Raw genomic sequence first — 19,071 nt, 5'->3', positions numbered from 1 at the left:
TCTCCTCCACCTTTCAGTTAGGTTAGTTTTCTATTGCAATAGAAATTTTCTTCAAGGCCAAATCACTTATTTGTCACTCTGAGTTTGTCAGCTAAACCTCCTATGTCTTTTTCAAGCAGCTCTTCTTCAGCACTGTCTCTTCCTTATATGTTTTAGTTGTGTTTTAATCTACTTACGTTTAGTCCATGTTAAATTTTATCTCCAGCCTTTAAAGATGTTTTGAGATCCTAATCTAATGTGTTAGTTAGCTCCTCAGTTTCAGGTGATCTGTAAATTTAATTAACAATATCTTCTACACTATCATGCAAGTTATTGTTAGAAAGATTGATCTTTCATTCTTGATAAAAATTATTGTTTTATTTCCAATTGAATCTTTTACCTTAGAAAAGAAACCTTGATGTACCCACCTGCTTTCATCTCTTACCCATATATGTCATAAATGTTTGGAATATTGTTTGGAGTAACGTTTTATGTTTCCTTTAGCCAGCCTTTGCCCATTCTTCCCCTTACAACATGGTCATGAAATCTTATTTCATTTAGCAAAAATGAATTCATATCCATCTTTAGTAATTTCTACTATTAGCAAATCTACCCAAGAGCCAAGTTCTACAAAATTGAAGGTTAATTAGGAAAGAAATATGAAATCTCAGGATAACATGATGTGATGAGAACATAAAGGAAGGATTAACAACAAATACTAGAGTAAATACTATAGCAATACTATCTGTGGTGTTCCTGCAAATGAAGGAAAGTAATGACACAGCTGGTAGCCCATCCGTGATGCTTTCTCACCTGTAGAAAACAACCCAATCTCCCTCAAGTTATTGGCACCCAATTACCACTGCTTCTTCACTACACTTCACTTTAGCCAACATACTTTAACTAACATATTCCTGTTTCTTACCTCTCTGCCTTTCATATTTTATTCCCCAGGAATATCATTTCACCCTGTGTTTCTCAGGAATTCTTTATTTATCCATTAAAATCTGGCTGAGCAGTCACCTCTTCCAGGATGCCTTCTCTACTTCCTTATCTCCCATAGGCTTAATTGCTTTTTGTTTTCCTGTTTCTTTCTTTGCAAGGAGAAACCAAGCTGCACCTTTTACTTAGCTTGGAAATTTCCCCAGCTAAATATTCAAGTTCATCACTTTCAGCTCTGCCTTTCATCGACATCACGACACAATTTTACCAAGTTCTTTGCTACTTTATAACAGGGATCACTTTTCCTCCAGTTTCCAGTAATATGATCGTCATTTCCTCCTTCTAAGGCCTCACCCAAGGTAACTTTAACATCCGTATTTCTATCAGCAGTCTCTTCAAAGCAATCTAGGCTTTTTCTATCAAACATCTCACAATTCTTCCACACTCTACCCATTTTCTAATTCCAAAATCGCGTCCACATTTTTAGGTATTTGTAATAGTAGCACTCTACTTTCTGGCACCAAAAATGGTTTAGTTTCCTGACTGTTAAAACAAATACCATAAACGAGATTGGCTGAAACAATGGGGATTTATTGGTTTATGGTTCTGAGGCTAGGAGATGTCCAAATATGAGATGTAAGCAAGGCAGTGCTTTCTCCTCAGAAACTGGCATTTGAGTCTGGCTGCTGGTGATCCTTTTTAATTTTAATTTTTTTATAAAATTGTCTTTTTTTTAAAGATACATAGATCACAAAAAATATTACATTAAAAAATATAAGAGGTTCCCACATACTCTACACCCCACACCCCTACTCCTTCCACATCAACAACCTCTTTCATCATTGTAGCACATTCATTGCATTTGGTGAATACATTTTGAAGCACTGCTGCATCACATGGATTAAAGTTTACATTGTAGTTTACACTCTCCCCCAGTACACCTTGGCTTTTCTATCACATGGCAGTTCACGTGACAGTGACTTCTTTCACTTTAAGGTTCCATTGACTTCTAGCTTCTTGCATCTCCAGTAGCTACTTTCTAAGGAGGCCTCCTCTATAATGTTCCAGTAAGAAGATTGAGACTCATCCTGATTCAGTTGGCCACACCTTAGCTAAAAATAACCTTATCAAAAGGTCCTATTTACAATGGGTTCACACCCACAGGAATGTATTAAGGTTAAGAATATGTTTTCCTGAGGTATATAACTTCAAGACACCACAGTTGTCTCCTCACTTATACCTTGGACATACTACTTTTATTATACTCATCTCACTGTATTGTAATTATGTATTCAAAATTTGCCTTTCTATTTATAAATGTTTTAAAACATAATTTTAGAAAATATAGAAAATACTTTAAAGAAGTAACTAAAAATAACCTCTGATCCTTTCTTCATGGATTTCCCCTTTTATTAATATATAGTTTCCTTCTTCATTTGTTAAAATAGTTTTGCATTTAAAGTCTATTTTGTCTAATATTAGTATAGCTACTCTAGCCCTTTTTTGATTATTATTTACATGTAAAATTGTTTCCCAACCATTCACTTTCAACCTCCTTGGGAACCCTTGGTCTAAGGTGAGTTTCTTGTGGACAGTATGTAGATTGGTCTTATTTCCTTATCCATTCTACCAATCTGTGTCTCTTGATTGGAGAGTTTAAGCCATTAACATTCAGTGTTATTACTCTCCAGGAATTAATTATATTAGCCATATTTTCTTTTTTTCATTTATTAACTTAATTTTGTATATTTAATAATTGAAAATAAAACAATTAGAAACTAAAAAGAAAACACAGTTGAATAAAAACATACATTTCTCAAATATATTGGATGCATATAATTTTTTTTAAATCATACAATACATTACACAATATATTTGGTTCATAAAAATGCAATTACATAGTTTTTTTTCCTTTTGTGTCTGGTTTGTGTCACTCAACATAATGTCCTCCAGGTTGATCCATGTTGTCATATGCTTTATGACTTCATTTCTTCTTATAGCTGCATAATATTCCCTTGTATGAATGCACCACAATTTATCCATTCATCTGTTGATGGACACCTGGGTTATTTCCAAATGTTGGCAATCATGAATAATGCCACTATGTACATTATTATGCAGGTATCTATTCATATCACTGCTCTCAGTTTTTTTGGGTGTGTATACTGAGTAGTAGTATCGCAGGTTTGCACAGCAAGTCTATATTAAGCTTCTTTAGGAAATGCCAAACAGTCCTCCACAGTGACTGTGCCATTCAGTGTTCCTACCAACAGTGAATAAGTATTCCTATCTCTCCACATCCTCTCCACACTTGTAGTTCTGTCTTTTTAGTAGTGGCCATTCTGAGAGGTATGAAATATCTCATTGTAGTTTTGATTTGCATTTCCCTAATCATTAGTGATGTTGAACATTTCTTCATGTATTTTTTTTGGAATTTGTATTTCTTCTTTTGACAAATGTCTAGTCAGGTCTTTTGCCTGTTTTTAAATTGGGTCATTTGTCTTTTTATTGTTCAGTTGTAACATCTCTTTATATATCCTGGATAGTAAACCCTTATCAGTCATGTGATTTCCAAATATTTTATCCCATTGAGTTGGCTGCCTCTCCACCCTTTTGACAATGTCCTGTGAGGTACAAAAGTGTTCAATTTTGACGAGGTTCCATTTATCTGTTTTTCTTTTGTTGCTTATGCTTTGGGTACAGGGTCCAAGAACTATCACCTACTATGAGGTTTGACAGTATTTCCCTACATTTTCTTCTAGTAGTTTTTGGTTCACCTCTGTTATAAAGAGTATTTATTTGGGGTAGAAGCTTACAGTCACATGGTCATAAAGAGTAAATTACTTCCTTCACCAAAATCTGTTGCCACATGTAGGAGCAAGATGGCTGCCAGTCTCTGTGAAGGTTCAGCCTTCCTCTTCCTCCACAGGCTCTGTGGTCCCAGCTTCTTCCAGTTTCAGCTATAGGCTAGCATAAGGTTTGTCTCTCCCCAGGGCTCATGTATTTCCAGGCTTTCTCAAACTGTTCAGCGCTCTATCCCCAGGGTTCCAGTGTCCAAAACGAAACTCTCTGTATTCTCTGTGTATTTACTTCCCTGTCTTTGATTTAACATGTATTTATATAGCCCACAAAAAGGGGGTGGCAGTGGCACATGGGACACTCAAACCAAGTTACCTTAATGATGTGGTCAAATAAAAGCCGTAATCTTACTTTAATAAAGTAAAAGTGAAATCTCTGAATCTAATACAATCTAATATACCCAGAGGAACAGACCAGTTTACAAACACAAAATCTACTATCTATTTTTGGAATTCATCAACAATACCAAACTGCCACAATCCATTTTATATATAATGACTGAACTGAACACAGTGAATTATTTTATTACTTAAAGCTAGCATGATTTTGAATAAACTCTCAGTGTCCTTTTACCAACTTCTAAGAGGAAACAGGGTCATGACCTGTTTAGAGTATGAACTTGACTTTATATTCAAGTAGTCTACCACCATTTTCCCCAGTCCTGATTGCTAGCTCATATGGATACTTTCAGTCTAATTTGGCAGGGAACGTGAAATATTCCGGCTCATGTCTCATTCTTAATTTCAAGATAGGATAAACTACCCCATAGTAAATGAACAAATAAATGAATGAGTGACGAATAACTTAAAATTCAAATAGAAGTATAAAAAGCTATGCCAAGAAAATTTCCAGAGTAAAAGTTTTAATGAAACAGTGGTAGTTGACCACTTAAGAAGTATAGTTTCAAAAAGCATAGTTGACTACTTAATTTTCAACACTTAATGAAAACATAGCTTCTAAAAACAAATATTTCATAATAAATATTTTCTTATTATAAAATAAGTGTTCACTTTAAGCATACTGTACCATAGCCTACTCCCAGTTTTAATGTTTTTGCTTCTTCTAACAGCTACCCAGGTGGATTTAAACAAGTAACAGCTGCTCAACTTCACCTGAAGGATCCAGTGGCGGTAAGTCTGTGATTTTTTAAAAATTATTTATCATTTGTAGAAAAATTGATTCAAATACTGCTTTTTCAGTCTACAATCTCTCGTAATGTAGCTAGCATTCAGGTCTATAAACTCTTCACTTCAGCTGGGTCATGCAAGTTTTGATAAGTATTGTTTTCATTATTTATTTCTATGTATTACCTAACTATTATTTATTATGTTTTGCACTTTAGTCAAAGAATTACTTTTCTTTTTAATTTCCTGATACCTGCAAAACCACCTAGAAAAAATTTGCTGTTATAAGTAGATTGTAATATAACAAACTTTTGTTTGAACTTTTGATGTGTAGGGTTTTGTTTTTGGTTTTTTCAACTATTGTCATTTTTTTCAGTATATTTTTAATTTATTTTTAAAAGATACATAGATCACACAAAATGTTACACTAAAAAATATAGGAGGTTCCCATATGCCCCACTCCCCACACGCCCCACTTTTCCCACATCAACAACTTCTTTCATTAGTGTGTTACATTCATTGCATTTGATGAATACATTTTGGAGCAATGCTACGCAGCTTGGATTATAGTTTATATTATAGTTTACACTCTTCCCCAGTCCATTCAGTGGGTTAAGGCAGGATATATAATGTTCTGCATCTGTCCCTGCAATATCATTCCTGTCAGCTCCCAAGTCCTGAAAATGCCCCATATCACAGCTCTTCTTCCCTCTCCCTGCCTTCAGCAACTCCCATGGCCACTGTCTCCACATCAATGATTTAATTTATTCCATTGCTAGAGTCACAATAATTCTATAGTAGAATACCAGTAAGTCCACTCTAGTCCATATTTTCTTCATCCTGAGGACCCTGGGATGGTGATGCCCACTCCACCTCTCAGTTGAGAGGGGGCTTCGATTCCACATGGCTGGTGAATGGGACTCTTTTGCCTGCACTTGTGTACTCTCTTGGTTCTTGTGTTGGTGGTTATCCAGCCTCACCTCCCTGTCAGCTGACCTGGGAAGTCCAATGAACTGGAGAGAAGGTGCTGCAATAGTGCTAAGTCTCAGGGCCGAGCTGGCATATGGACAGCCCAGAGATTCAGCTCTCCTGGGAATACACCAACCCCAGCTTCAATCATATCTTCAGTAAAAGGGACAGAAGAGGCATGGGTAGAGAAGTCATGATGTATAGGGTTTTAATTCCCAAAGGAAGGGTGACTTTTAGGCCCCAAAGCCTTGAGATCAAGTTCATGGTTAGCAGTTACCTTCAGGAAAGACTACTTTTTTTTATTGTCCCACCCTATGACCTGGGTGTTCTCTTTTGGGGGAGATCCCAAGTTTATGAGGGGACTTTAATCCTATCCCTTGTTTCTATACCCTTTACTACCATGGATAAGCTGATGCCCTAGTGCTTTATTTTCTTGTCATTCTTTCTCCTTATTTCTGGCTTCCAGTTGGTTCCATGCATGCTTTAAAAAAGATTTTAAAAAACATTTCTGAACTTCATAATTTTTTTTTTTATCATTTAAAGTCTGTGGTGGCAGAAGTTTATAATTCATAAATTAGTCCTCAGTATTACTGAAAGCATAGTCTCCTGTTGCTGTTTTACAATTTTATTTTTCCATCCTTTAACTCTTGATAGATCTGGTCTTTGAACTACACCAATAGAAGAGATAACATTTTCCTCAGTAGAAACTTTTAGCTTATTACATAAATATAGTCAGAAGTAAGCAAAGGTATTAGACTGAAGATACCCTTTTTTTATTTCCATAAAAAGATAAATAAGTACCTGTTGTCAGAATGCAGACAATTGTTTAGTGTAGCATGACCTAAAATTTTCTTGACGAAGGGGCAAATGTTTTATAATGATAAAGTGTGAAATACATTTAGAAATTCTATGCTTTACTGTTTATTTCAGTTTTTTATAATTCATATTGATTGTAAAAAATCATTTCAAAGATTGCTTCTTAGGAAAACATTTAATGTTTTCCTAAATAGTATGTTTTAGAGTATTTAAGGTCAAATAAAGTATCCTGTTTGGCTGTTAAAATGATTTGTATATAATGGTTCTAAAAAGTTGTAAGGGCTTCTGATAACATATATCATAACTGTTTGAACAAATTATAGTTTTTGATAATACTTTGTAAATATTTTTAAATGTTTTAAAAATTAAATATTAATATTAGTCTGTTTTATTCAGGCATGTGAACCTTACACTAGGAGGCAGTATGGTCCAACTTTCTCATGTCAAGAATTTGGCATTTAACAATATTTGTTCAAATTATTTCAGATTACTATATTTTCTATAAAAAGTTTAAATGCTTTAAAAAATATTTGATAATCTTAAAAATATTTCAGAGTTAAATCTGTTTGAATTATTATCGCTATTAAAACAAAAAATTGTTTAAGGACTTAATTTTGACTTTGGGTTTTGACAAAAAATGGCATATTGAGTATGAGGTCACTTGTTTTACTTTCAATTTAAACACCAAGTATTCATCTGGTCTTCTGTCAACAGATATAATTTACTAATCAATATTTTGTGTGTGTGTTTTGTAAAAGGATTTATTTCATAATGCAGCCTTCTGATTATCAGTATAGTCTTGGAGTATTTTTGTAAAAGACATTAATTAAAACATTTAGATAGTTTGAAGGTTATTAAATGTTTTTAGTTTTTTTCACAATTATTAGATATAAATATATCAACTTAGCCTTTTCCTTGTGTTCTTTATCCCTTTAGGATACCTAGGGTCAGCTTATCTATAATGTGATAAAGTATTTAAGGCACAGGTTTTTGTACAAACTTAGGGAAATCATCTTCTATCTAAAATTGGCAGATACGTAGGTTGTTTTTAACTTTCTTTTCTCTTTTTTTCTTCTTATTGTAAATAAACAATAAATTAAACAAATAAAGCCTAAAGAAAATAATAATGTACAAAGTGATAAAATTCTTTTTATTGCTGCCATAAATCTACTTAGGTCTCACTTTCTTTTCATATTCATGTTGAGCTTTAACCCACACATTTTTATCACCATCTCTAATTATGTTTGCCTTCTTTATATTCCAAATCACATTTTGCCTGTTGAATCCTACCTGTATCTATTTTTCAGATTGTAAAGTTAGCTATTTATGGTATGCTACCAAAAAACCTTCACAGAAGAACTCTGATGCAAAGATTGCATCTTTTTCCAGAAGAGGTAAGTCAGTGGCCCAAGTATTGTTACTTTCTCTGAATTTTCAATTATTTTATTTCCTTTTTAAATAAATACTGTCGACTTATTGTCAATGCTTTCATACCTCAATTTCAGAAAAATTTTATATGTTTAAAGTAAGCACACCAAGATCCTATTTTAAGCCATAAAATGAGCCATCACTGGACTAGAAATCAAACATCTCTGTGTTCTCCATTTTTATTTTTATAACTGCTTTGTTCGAATATGTAACAGATCAGAACTTATGAATGAGGGTACTCATTATTAATTTCTTCAACTGTGAAAAGAGTCCAAACTAATTTAGTTTACTTTTTATGCAACCAATACAAAACTTCTTGACAACTTAGCTTTGACTGCATTTACCAAAATGATTGATTTGTTACCTTTGTTTTGCATGAACACTTTTCACTATTTTACTTCTGACGTAGAAAGTGTGGGAGCTATATTATCATTTAAGGATAAATGACCTTCATGCAATCGCAAGAGTCTAAGCACTCCTATTTCTAATTGTACTGTCACATTTTTGTAGAAACCATAACTTCTGAAAGACATAAAAATAATAAATTTGTTCCAATTACATAGTCAGGATCGAGAGTGGATTTTTAAGTATTCATGGAAATTCAGTTGAACAATAAATTTCTTCAGTAATTTCAGACTATAAAATAAATGAGCCCATATTGATCAAAACAGATTGGTAAATATCCTAAAGTTTGGCAAACATTATTGTCAAGGTTATAGGGAAAGAAGCTATTATACATTGCTGGTAGGAGTACAAAATGGTGCAACCAATATGAAATTCTAGGAACTAGGGAACATTTAGCAAAAATTTGTACACACAGTGGCTAATCCTTTGTTCCAGAAATCTCATTTGCTGCAATTTATACTGAAAAATAATTCATAATAATTAACATACATGAGATTATATTAAAGTAAAATAACATAAATAAAACCTTGGGAAGTGGATGTGGCTCAAGGAGTTGGGCACCCGCCTACCACATGGGAGGTCCTAGGTTTGGGTACCAGTGCCTTCTAAAGAAGATGAGCAAAACAGCAAACTGATGTAGCAAGCTCGTGCAACAAAATGATTCAACAAGCAGGGAGTGGATGTGGCTCAAGTGATTGGGTGCCTCCCTCCCTCATGGGAGGTCCTGGGTTCAGTTCCCAGTGCCTCCTAAAAAGAAGAAGACCAGATATGGAGAACACACAACGAACAGACACAGAGAGCAGACAGTGAATGCAAAAAGGGGGAGGGAGAGAGGGGAATAAATAATATTTAAAAACCCATGTATAATTATATAAACCAGTATGTACTATATAATTCTATGTAATTATAAAAAAAGAATGGTAACTATTTCTGTGAATTGATACTTAATGCTTCCTAGGTTATATTGTTAAGTAAAAAAGCAATGTGATAATACAGACCGCATTCTACCTTTTATATGCATATATATACATACAATTTAAATAGACATTTATATATCTGCTTGTTTTGCATAAAGAAATATAGGAAGAATAAATTAGAAAATGAAGGTGGTTACTTACTGGAGTGTGTGTACAAAGAGAAGGAATCAGGAAGAGAATGAGATTTTTTTCAGATGATACCTTTGGACAGTTTTTATTTTAACTACTTAATCATGTTAATATTTTATATATTCAAAAAATATAAATGGCACCCCCTGTAGCCCAGTTCTTGTTTTCTTTTCATTATTAAAAGGAACCAAGTTCTGCTTGGACAAATTGTTCATTCTAGGTCCGGATCAGAGAAAGAACAAAGTTAGTATGACGTATATACATGTCCAAGATTAATAGGAAGGAACAAAAAGGAATTTAGTGCTCAGAAATCACCCTAGAAATCTCAAAAGAACACAGGGACCTGATTGAAGTAGTACCCACTGACCAAATATGGGACTGTGTGAACTGGAAAATGAAAGATACCAGTACTGAATTACATTGACCAAAAAGCAAAAATCTGTGATTCCATCATGATATCAAAAAAATATTTCTAATTTGTTGTAATTTCCATTCTACTTTCTGAGGAAGGGAAGGCTCTGCTTTACAGGAGAGCCTTCCCTTCCTCATCTAATCTAAACTAGAAGATACTGACTTAGAAAAGATACCATTATCAGTGTATTCTATAGCCATTGGGTAAAAGGTTATTATGGGACAGGGTATTCATAGTTATAAAATTTCATGCCACGGAGTACTTATTTATTTTTAAGATTTATTTATTTCTCTCCCCTCCCCCCCACCCCCCCATTTTCTGTTCTCAATGTCCATTCGCTGTGAGTTCTTTTGCATCCGCTTGCATTATCCAGCAGCACTGGGACCTGCATCTCTTCTTTGTCACATCATCTTGCTGCGTCAGCTCTCCATATGTGTGGTGCCATTCCTGGGTGGGCTGCGCTTTTTTCACACGGCACAGCTCTCCTTGCAGGGTGCACTCCTTGTGCGTGGTGCACCCCTACACGGGGGTTCCCTTACGTGGCATGGCACTCATAGTGCGTGGCAGACCTGTGCATGGGCCAGCTCCCCACATGGGTCAGGAGACCCTGGGAATCGAACCCTGGACCCTCCATATGGTAGACAGATGCTCTATCAGTTGAGCCACATCCACTTCCCCAGAGTAGTTATTATTTGCAAGAGCAAAACATACTTTTATATTAAAGTAATCTGATGAACACTACCATAACCAGGAAATGAGATATGTCACCACAAATGTGGGACAAACTGACATGCTGAAATATTTAAGGTTGAAGTATTTGCAAATTACTCTAAAATGGTTCAGCCAAAAAGAAGTTTGTATATGTGAATCTATTTATAATGCCTAATCAACAACTCTCATTCTTCATTTCCTATTGATTTTTATCCATTCAATGAATTCCCCCAGTAGTGTGGAAACTTAGTAAGTTCATTTCAGTCAAAATTCCACTCAGCAAACGTCTACTAGGAACACATTATATTCCAAGCTCTCTAGGCTGAGTGAGCCCTTGCCAACTTTTGGAATTGTCTTTACAAATGATTTAGGGATTTTTTAAATGGCTTTCCAAAGAAGTGTAAAATATTCATAAATATCAAGTTGGCAGGTAGACCTCTTAAGTAAAAAAATAAATGTCACTTAATATTTCTCTACTTGCTCTGATTCTCTGTAATTATACTTGCAGATTTGAGTAACTGACAGAAGGAAAGTAGGTGTTAAATATTTGTTAAATGCTTTTCAGTGAAGAAACACCTACTACTTAGTGTTTATTGTGTTTATTGATAGTGACCCAACATATCCAAGCCATAATTTTCAAAAGCCATTTTAAATTTTAAAAAATGTGAAAATGTTGCTATATTAGCTTTTAGAGCAAGCTTACAATGTAATAGAGTTCTGTGATTCTTTAAAGAGTTGTATTTTAATTCTTAAAAAAGTTTGTTGCTCAAAACTATGAATTATATAATGCCATGTCCTTGGCCAGATATTAGATTTCCAATTACAATATTGCTCTTTGCAGAGAAACAGAATTTACTTTTTAATGAGCCTTTTAAAGAAAATTTCTAGAAATGCCATATAATGAAAAGAGGATGTTATTTATACTATCCCTATGGAAACCATAGGACACTTCCACATTGATGTCCTACCATTATTTCAATACAGTCTCTGAAGTTAACTAGTCTTGCAATACAGTTCCCTTTCCCAGCTGCCTTATTTCTGTGTGATGGCAGAAAACATGAGCGTTGATGCTTTTGATTACACGTACTCTTTATCATTTCTTTTATTCATTCTTTCCAGTTGCTATTATTTCTTCTTTTAAAAATCTCTCAGATATCTTAGTTTGCTTTTCGTTACCTAAATTCAAACTTTTTTTCCATCATACTTGGATTACTGACATAACTACTTAATTGGTCCCCATTTCTCCACTTTTCCCCCTCTGCAGTCCATTCTGCCAACTACTGCCAGGCCAGTCTTCCAACTTTACATTTTTCTAAACATTGGATATATAATAAGAGACAGATAGTTTGAGTCAGAAGGAATACCAGTACTAAAGACACTGAGATTTGAGTCTGGACTAAACCCTGAAAGGTGTGTATGTTAGAAAGCAAGAAGCCATGGGTATGTGTGGAGAAGTAAAGTTGGTAAGGTAGGCTAGGAGCAAGGACACTTGTTTAGCTAAAGAGTTAGAACTTTGTCCTGAGAAATTTTAAGCTGAGGGATGATTTTCTTAAAAATTGCAAGCATTTAGAGGCATGATCTTTTTATATACCTTCATATGCTCATTACCTAGCATAATTTGTTGATCACAAGAAGAACTCAACTAAATATCCCCTTCAGATTAGGAGGTTATAAACGTAGGTTGTGTAATATAAACCCCAAGGTACACAAAATATTTTAAATATATACAGAGACAAAAATGAGAAAATGATCAATCAGATATATCACAAAAGATCAACTATACAGAGGGAAGCGGCTGTGGCTCAATCGATTGGACTCCCATCTACCATCTGGGAGGCCCTGGTTTCACGTCCTAGGGCCTCCTCGTGAAGGCAAGCTGGCCTGTGCCCATGGAGAGCTAACAGCCTGTACCCACAGAGAGCTTACAGCCCGCGCCTGTGCCTGCAGAGAGCTGACTGCCTGTGCCCATGGAGAGCTGGTGCAGCAAGGTGACACAACAAAGGGGAGGCAGGCAGATGCAGAAGAACGCACAGCAAATGGACACAGAGAGCAGACTGCAAAAGCAAGCTGCAAGGGGGGCGGGGATAAATTTAAAAAATAAAAATAAACCAAAAAACTATTGAAAAAAAAGGAGGCTGCAGTAAAGGAAAAGAGAGACAAAAAAAGATATATAAAAACCAAAAGACAAATGGCTGGTTTAAGTACTGCCTTTACTATAATAACACTGAATATTAATGATTAAACTCCCCAGTCAAAAGACATAGATTGACAGAATGGATAAAAAAGCATAAGCCAAAAAAAAAAGCATAAGCCAACTGTATGATGTTTACAAGAGACTCACCTTAGACTCAAACACATAAATAGGTTGAAAGTAAAACAATGGAAAAAGATAATCCATTCAAATAGTAATCAGAAAAGAGCCAGGGTTGCTATACTAATATGGTACAAATAAGACTTTAAGTTAAAAGCTGTTGTAAGAGACAAAAAAGGGACACTATAAATTAAAGGGTCAATCCACCAAGAAATAAATATTTGTGCATCTAACCACGGTGCTGCAAAACACATTAGGCAAACACTGGCAAAACTGAAGATAAATGAACTAGACTTAACAGATATATACAAATCTTTGCACCCCCAAACAGCAGGATATACATTCTTCTCAAGTATATATGGATAATTTCCAGGGTAGACCACATGCTGGGCCACAAAACAAATCTCAGTAAATTTTAAAAGGTTGAGATTATTCAAAGTATCTTCTCTGAACACAATGGAATGAAGCTAGAAATCACAGGCAGAAAGAAATTGGAAAATGAACAAGTACATGGAAGTTAAATAACACACTTGTGAGATGAATGAAAATGAGAACACAGTATATATCAAAACTTATGGGTTGCAGCAAAGGCAATGCCAAGAGGGAAATTTATAGCCTAAATGCCTATATTAAAAAAGAAAAGCTAAAACCAAAGACACACCTCGAGGAGATAGAAAAAGAACAGCAAACTAAAACAAGAACAAACAGAGAGAACAAATAGAGAAAGCTTTAGCCAAATCAAAGGTTCTTTTTTTTCCTTCAGAGTGAACTTTTTTACTTTTATTTTTTACACTTTTTAAAATTAAAGTTAATAGATCACAAAGAACATTACATTAGAAAATATTTTTTTAAAAAACCATAAAAATCATTAGAGGTTCCCATATACCCCACTCCCCACCTCTCCACCCCATCATTTTTGTAAATTGTATTTTTTTGAAGATATATACATCACAAAAAGAAAATGTTACATTAAAAGAGTAAGAGGTTCCCATATACTCCACCCCTCCCCCACTCCTCCCACACCAACAACCTCTTCCAATTGCGACTCCTACTTTGATTCATTGGACTTACCCAAGATGGTCAAAAACCACACCAGGGAATTGAGTGCCAACAACTGCAAGCAGAGGAACTGCATCCGTCATCCATGTGGAAGAGTTGGTTCTTTGAAAAGATTAGAAAATTGATAAACCTTTAGCTAGACTGACAAGTTAAAAAAGAAAAAAGATACAAATAAAATCAGAAATGAGAGGGAGGACATTACTACTGACCCTACAGATATAAAAGTAATCATAAGAGAATTTTATGAACTACTGTGTGCCAGCAAATTAGACAACCTAGATGAATTCCTAGAAACACACAACCTACAAGATATAAAAGATCTTACCATACCAATTTAAAATACATAGATTGAATCAGTCATCAAAAGCCTCCCAACAAAGAAAAGCCAAGGACCAAATGACTTCACAGGTGAATTCTACCAAACATTCCAAGAAGAATTAATAGCAATTCTACTCAAACTTTTTCAAAAAATTGAAGAAGAAGAAGAAGCTTTGCTAAAAAAAAAAAACAAAGATCTAAATAAATGGAAGGACAGTCAATGCTCATGGATTAGAAGATGTCAGTTCCACCGAAAATAATTTACAGATTCAATGCAGTCCCAATCAGAATTCCAGCAGCCTACTTTGTGGAAAGGGAAGAGCCATAAGGGGACCCCAAAGAGTCAAAATCATCTTGAGAAAAAATATGACAAAGTCAGAGGACTCACACTTCCTGATTTGAAACTTATTACAAAACAACATTGGTCAAAACAGCATGCTATTGGCACAAAGATACATAGAAAAATGGAATCAAATTGCAAGTTCCGAAATAGACCCTCATATCCAAGGCCAATTGATATTTGACAAGGTTGCCAAGTCTATTTAATTGGGAAAGGATAGTTTTTTCAACAAATGGTGCTGGGAGAACTGGATATCCATTTGTAAATGAAGGAAGAAGGACCCCTATCTTACAAGATATACAAAAATTAACTCAATATGAATCAAACACCTAAATATAAGAATCAGGGAGGCAGCACACTTGGCCCAGTGGTTAGGGCGTCCCTCTACCACATGGGAGGTCCACGGTTCAAACCCCGGGCCTCCTTGACCCGTGTGCAGCTGGCCCATGCGCAGTGCTGATGCACGCAAGGAGTGCTGTGCCACGCAGGGGTGTCCCCCGTGTAGGGGAGCCCCACGCACAAGGAGTGCGCCCTGTAAGGAGAGCCGCCCAACGTGAAAGAAAGTTCAGCCTGCCCAGGAATGTTGCCACACACACGGAGAGCTGACACAACAAGATGACACAACAAAAAGAAACACAGATTCCCGTGCCACTGACAATAGAAGCGGACAAAGAAGAAGACACAGCGAATAGACACAGAAAACAGACAACCGAGGTGGGAAGGGGAGAGAAATGAATTAAAAAAAAAAAAAAGAATCAGGACTATAAAACTCCTAGAAGAAAATGTAGGGAAGCATCCTCAGGACCTTGTGTTAGGCAATGGTTTCTTGGATTTTACATCCAAAGCATAAGCAATAAAAGAAAATATAAGATAAATTAAAAACTTGTGTGTAACAAAGGACTTTATTGTGAAAGTGAAAAGATAATCCACTCAATGAGAAAAAATATTTGGAAATACATATCCAGTAAAAGTATAATATCTAGAATATATAAAGAAATCCTACAACTGAGCAGTGTAAAGAAACAACCCAATTAAAAAATAGGCCAAAGACTTGAATAGAACATTCTTCCAAAGAGGGTATACAAATGACTAGAAAGCACATAAAAAAATGCTCAACATCATTAGATATTAGGGAACTGCAAAGCAGAGCCTTAGTGAGATACCATTTCACATCTACTAGAATGGCTACTATTAGAAAAAGAAGAGACAGAATTGAAAGGGTTGGAGAGAATGTAGAGAAATAGGAACACTTGTTCATTACTGGTAGGAATGTAAAATGGTGCAGCCACTGTGGAAGACAGTTTGCCATTTCCCCAGAAAGCTAAGTATAGATTACCATATGACCCAGCAATCCCACTTCTAGGTGCATACCTAAACTAATTGAAAGCAGGAACTCCAACATATTTTTGCACACCAGTATTTGTAGTGGTATTATACATAGTTGCCCAAAGATGGAAGTAACCCAAGTACCCATCAACCTATGAATAGGTAAACAAAATGTATAGATTTACAATAGAATATTACTCAACATTAAAAAGAAATGAAGTTCTGGTTCATGCAATAGCATGAAGGAAACTTGAAGACATCATGTTGAGTGAAATAAGCCAGACACAAAAGGACAAATACTATATTATCTCACTGATAAGAAATAATTAGAATAAGCAAACTGATAGAGTCCGAATCTAGAACATAGTTTGCTAGTGGCTAGGTTGAGGATAGGAAATGGTGATTTATGCTTAAATTGTATAGAATTTCTATTTGGGTTGATTGTGAAGTTTTGATAATGGATAGTGGTGACGGTTACCACAGCATTGTGAATGTAATTAACAGCACTGAATTACATATGAATGTGGTTCAAATGGGGAAATTTTAGGTCGTATATGTTCTCAAATAAACATTAAAATATTAAAAAAGGAGCTCAGTAAGTGTTTGGATAAATGACTCAAAACATTGAGCAGATTGTCATTTTTGAAAAAGTTTTCTGGATGGTTATTCTATAAACCCACAATTTCTCTTAGAAAAAGAGTAAAAAAAAAAAAGTGTTCTGGCAACAACATGGATTGAAATGTAGTAGTACTAGAAGCAATAGCCCTAGTCCATATACTCATAAGATGAAAAGTCATGAGAACAAGCCAAGGCAGTGCTTCTTCTGCAGTTGAAAGGACTAACCTAAGCAATATTTAGAAAGAAGTGCTAGAACTTAAAACTCATTGTTTGTCAAAATCAAAAAATAATTTATCACCAGAAATACATTTATCAAGATTTTTTAAGTGTATATCTGTAACAGGATTACTTATATTGGTCATATGTGCTTTTTAAGGATTCTCACTGATTTTTAATTTAAGGATTATATTGTTTTTCTCATTCCATAACCATTATTTTCCTTGTTTACTTGTTTGTTTTAAATACTTATGTAAGGAAGATATTATAAGAAGATTAAAAGCTAAATTATTTTTCTGGTGTAGAATATTCCAGAAAATATTCTTAAGAATTTAGTGGAAGAGCTTCCTCAACCACGAAAAGTGCCCAGACGTCTGGATGAATACACACAAGAGGAAATAGATGCTTTCCCAAGAGTGTGGTCCCCGTAAGTCCTTATTTTCTCCCTTCTTTCTCTGAGTCTCTCACTCTTTTTTTTTTTTAAGCTGAATTTGGTATGCTGTTTCCTCAACCAAATGATAAGATACTTGAAGGTGGGAAGAATGAGTTCTTTTTCCATTCCTTTGGATACTCTGCAACTTCTATTGTAATTACCTACACATAAATTTAGATCTTAGAGCCAGAAATCTTTAAGTATAGCTAAGTACCTTACTAGATAAGTACAAGAGTATTCATAGGTGCCTATACTCGTCAGATACTTTGTTAGATGGCTTTACTTGATTATAGCCTTTTGGAATGATAAATGAATTGTCATTAACCTAAAACAAAGTGATTTTCAATTTTCCACATTGCTTCACCAAGCCAAGAATATACTCTAATGAAAAGTTATTAATTCTGCATACATATAGATAGTTGATCTGAATAGAAAAGTGAAATAAATACTTTTTGCTCTTCTCCATACAGTTTCTTCTACCTAAGGTCCACAAAGTCACTTGAATTTTGAGTGCGTTTTCCTTCTCATTGTTTCGAGGCTTCTTTGCATGACCCTCAAGCCTGTCCATGACCTGGCTTTTCCCTATCTCTTCAGCCTGATTTCCTCCTGCTCTCCTGCGCTGTTCTAGAATAGCAAACTGTTTAATATTGGTACCCCTTTTGTGCAATTTAACTCTTCCTTGCCTTTGTTCTGCTATTACTTCTGCCCAAAACATGTTCCTCAATTCATCCTCTCTTCTGGGATAACTCCTACTCATTCTTTTTTTTTTTTTTATTCTTAAACTTTAGTTCAGATTCCATTTCCTTATCTTCTTAAGATCTTGCTCACGGTAGATCACCCTCTCATCTTCACTTCCCTCTTCCAAAGTTTAAGTTATCATTTCAGTTTTTCTATGTATATCTTTGTACTTTGAGATTCAGACAGAATGAAAGGTAGATAAAGTAGGATCCCGTTTTTACAATAGCCTATTACCAAAAGCATTTCCTGTAGCATTTTTTTCAGTACAGTTCTTCTGGTAACAAATTTTGTTAGTCTCCCTTCACCTGAAAATGTCTTTAATTTTTCTTTTATTCCTGAAAGATATTTACACTGAATATAAAATTCTGGGGTGCCAGTTTTTCTTTCACTACTTTAAAGAAATTGTTTTTGTTTCCTCTGGCCTCCATGATTTCTGATGAGAAATTTGCAGTCATTGGAATCTTTGTTCCCTTGTATGTAATATGTCATTTTCTACAGCAGCTTTCAAGGTTGTCTTTTTTCTTTTTTTTAAAGATTTATTTTTATTTATTTCTCTCCTGTTACCCCCTTCCCCAGTTGTCTCTTCTGTGTCCATTTGCTGCGTGTTCTTTTTGTCGCTTCTGTAGTCAGCGTCACGGAAATCTGTGTTTCTTTTTGTTGTGTCATCTTGCTGCGTCAGCTCTCTGTGTGTGCGGCGCCATTCCTGGGCAGTGTGAAACTTTGTTTCACACTGGGCCACTCTCCTTACAGAGCACACTTCTTGCGCGTGGGGCTCCACTACGCGGGGACACCCCTGTGTGGCACAGCACTCCTTGCACGCATCAGCACTGCGCGTGGGCCAGCTCCACACAGGTCAAGGAGGCCTGGGATTTGAACCATGGACCTCCCATGTGGTAGACGTGATGCCCTAACCACTGGGCCAAGTCCGCTTCCCATCAAGTTTGTCTCTTTATCTTTATTT

The 19,071-nt window shown here is 35.3% G+C and overlaps 1 protein-coding gene across 1 annotated transcript in view; it reads left to right on the top strand.

Moving 5' to 3' along the window:
• Positions 1-19,071, top strand: part of MRPL13 (mitochondrial ribosomal protein L13) — a 52,939-nt gene that overhangs the window by 20,470 nt on the left and 13,398 nt on the right. Inside the window, exons 4-6 of the mRNA XM_004480746.5 lie at positions 4,850-4,910; positions 7,997-8,083; positions 17,245-17,366. Coding sequence (XP_004480803.2) covers positions 4,850-4,910; positions 7,997-8,083; positions 17,245-17,366 — 270 coding nt within the window. The remainder of the gene's footprint in view (positions 1-4,849; positions 4,911-7,996; positions 8,084-17,244; positions 17,367-19,071) is intronic.

Source organism: Dasypus novemcinctus, chromosome 14 (assembly GCF_030445035.2).
Source record: "Dasypus novemcinctus isolate mDasNov1 chromosome 14, mDasNov1.1.hap2, whole genome shotgun sequence".
NCBI lineage: Eukaryota > Metazoa > Chordata > Mammalia > Cingulata > Dasypodidae > Dasypus > Dasypus novemcinctus.
This window is presented reverse-complemented; position numbering and strand designations above follow the sequence as displayed.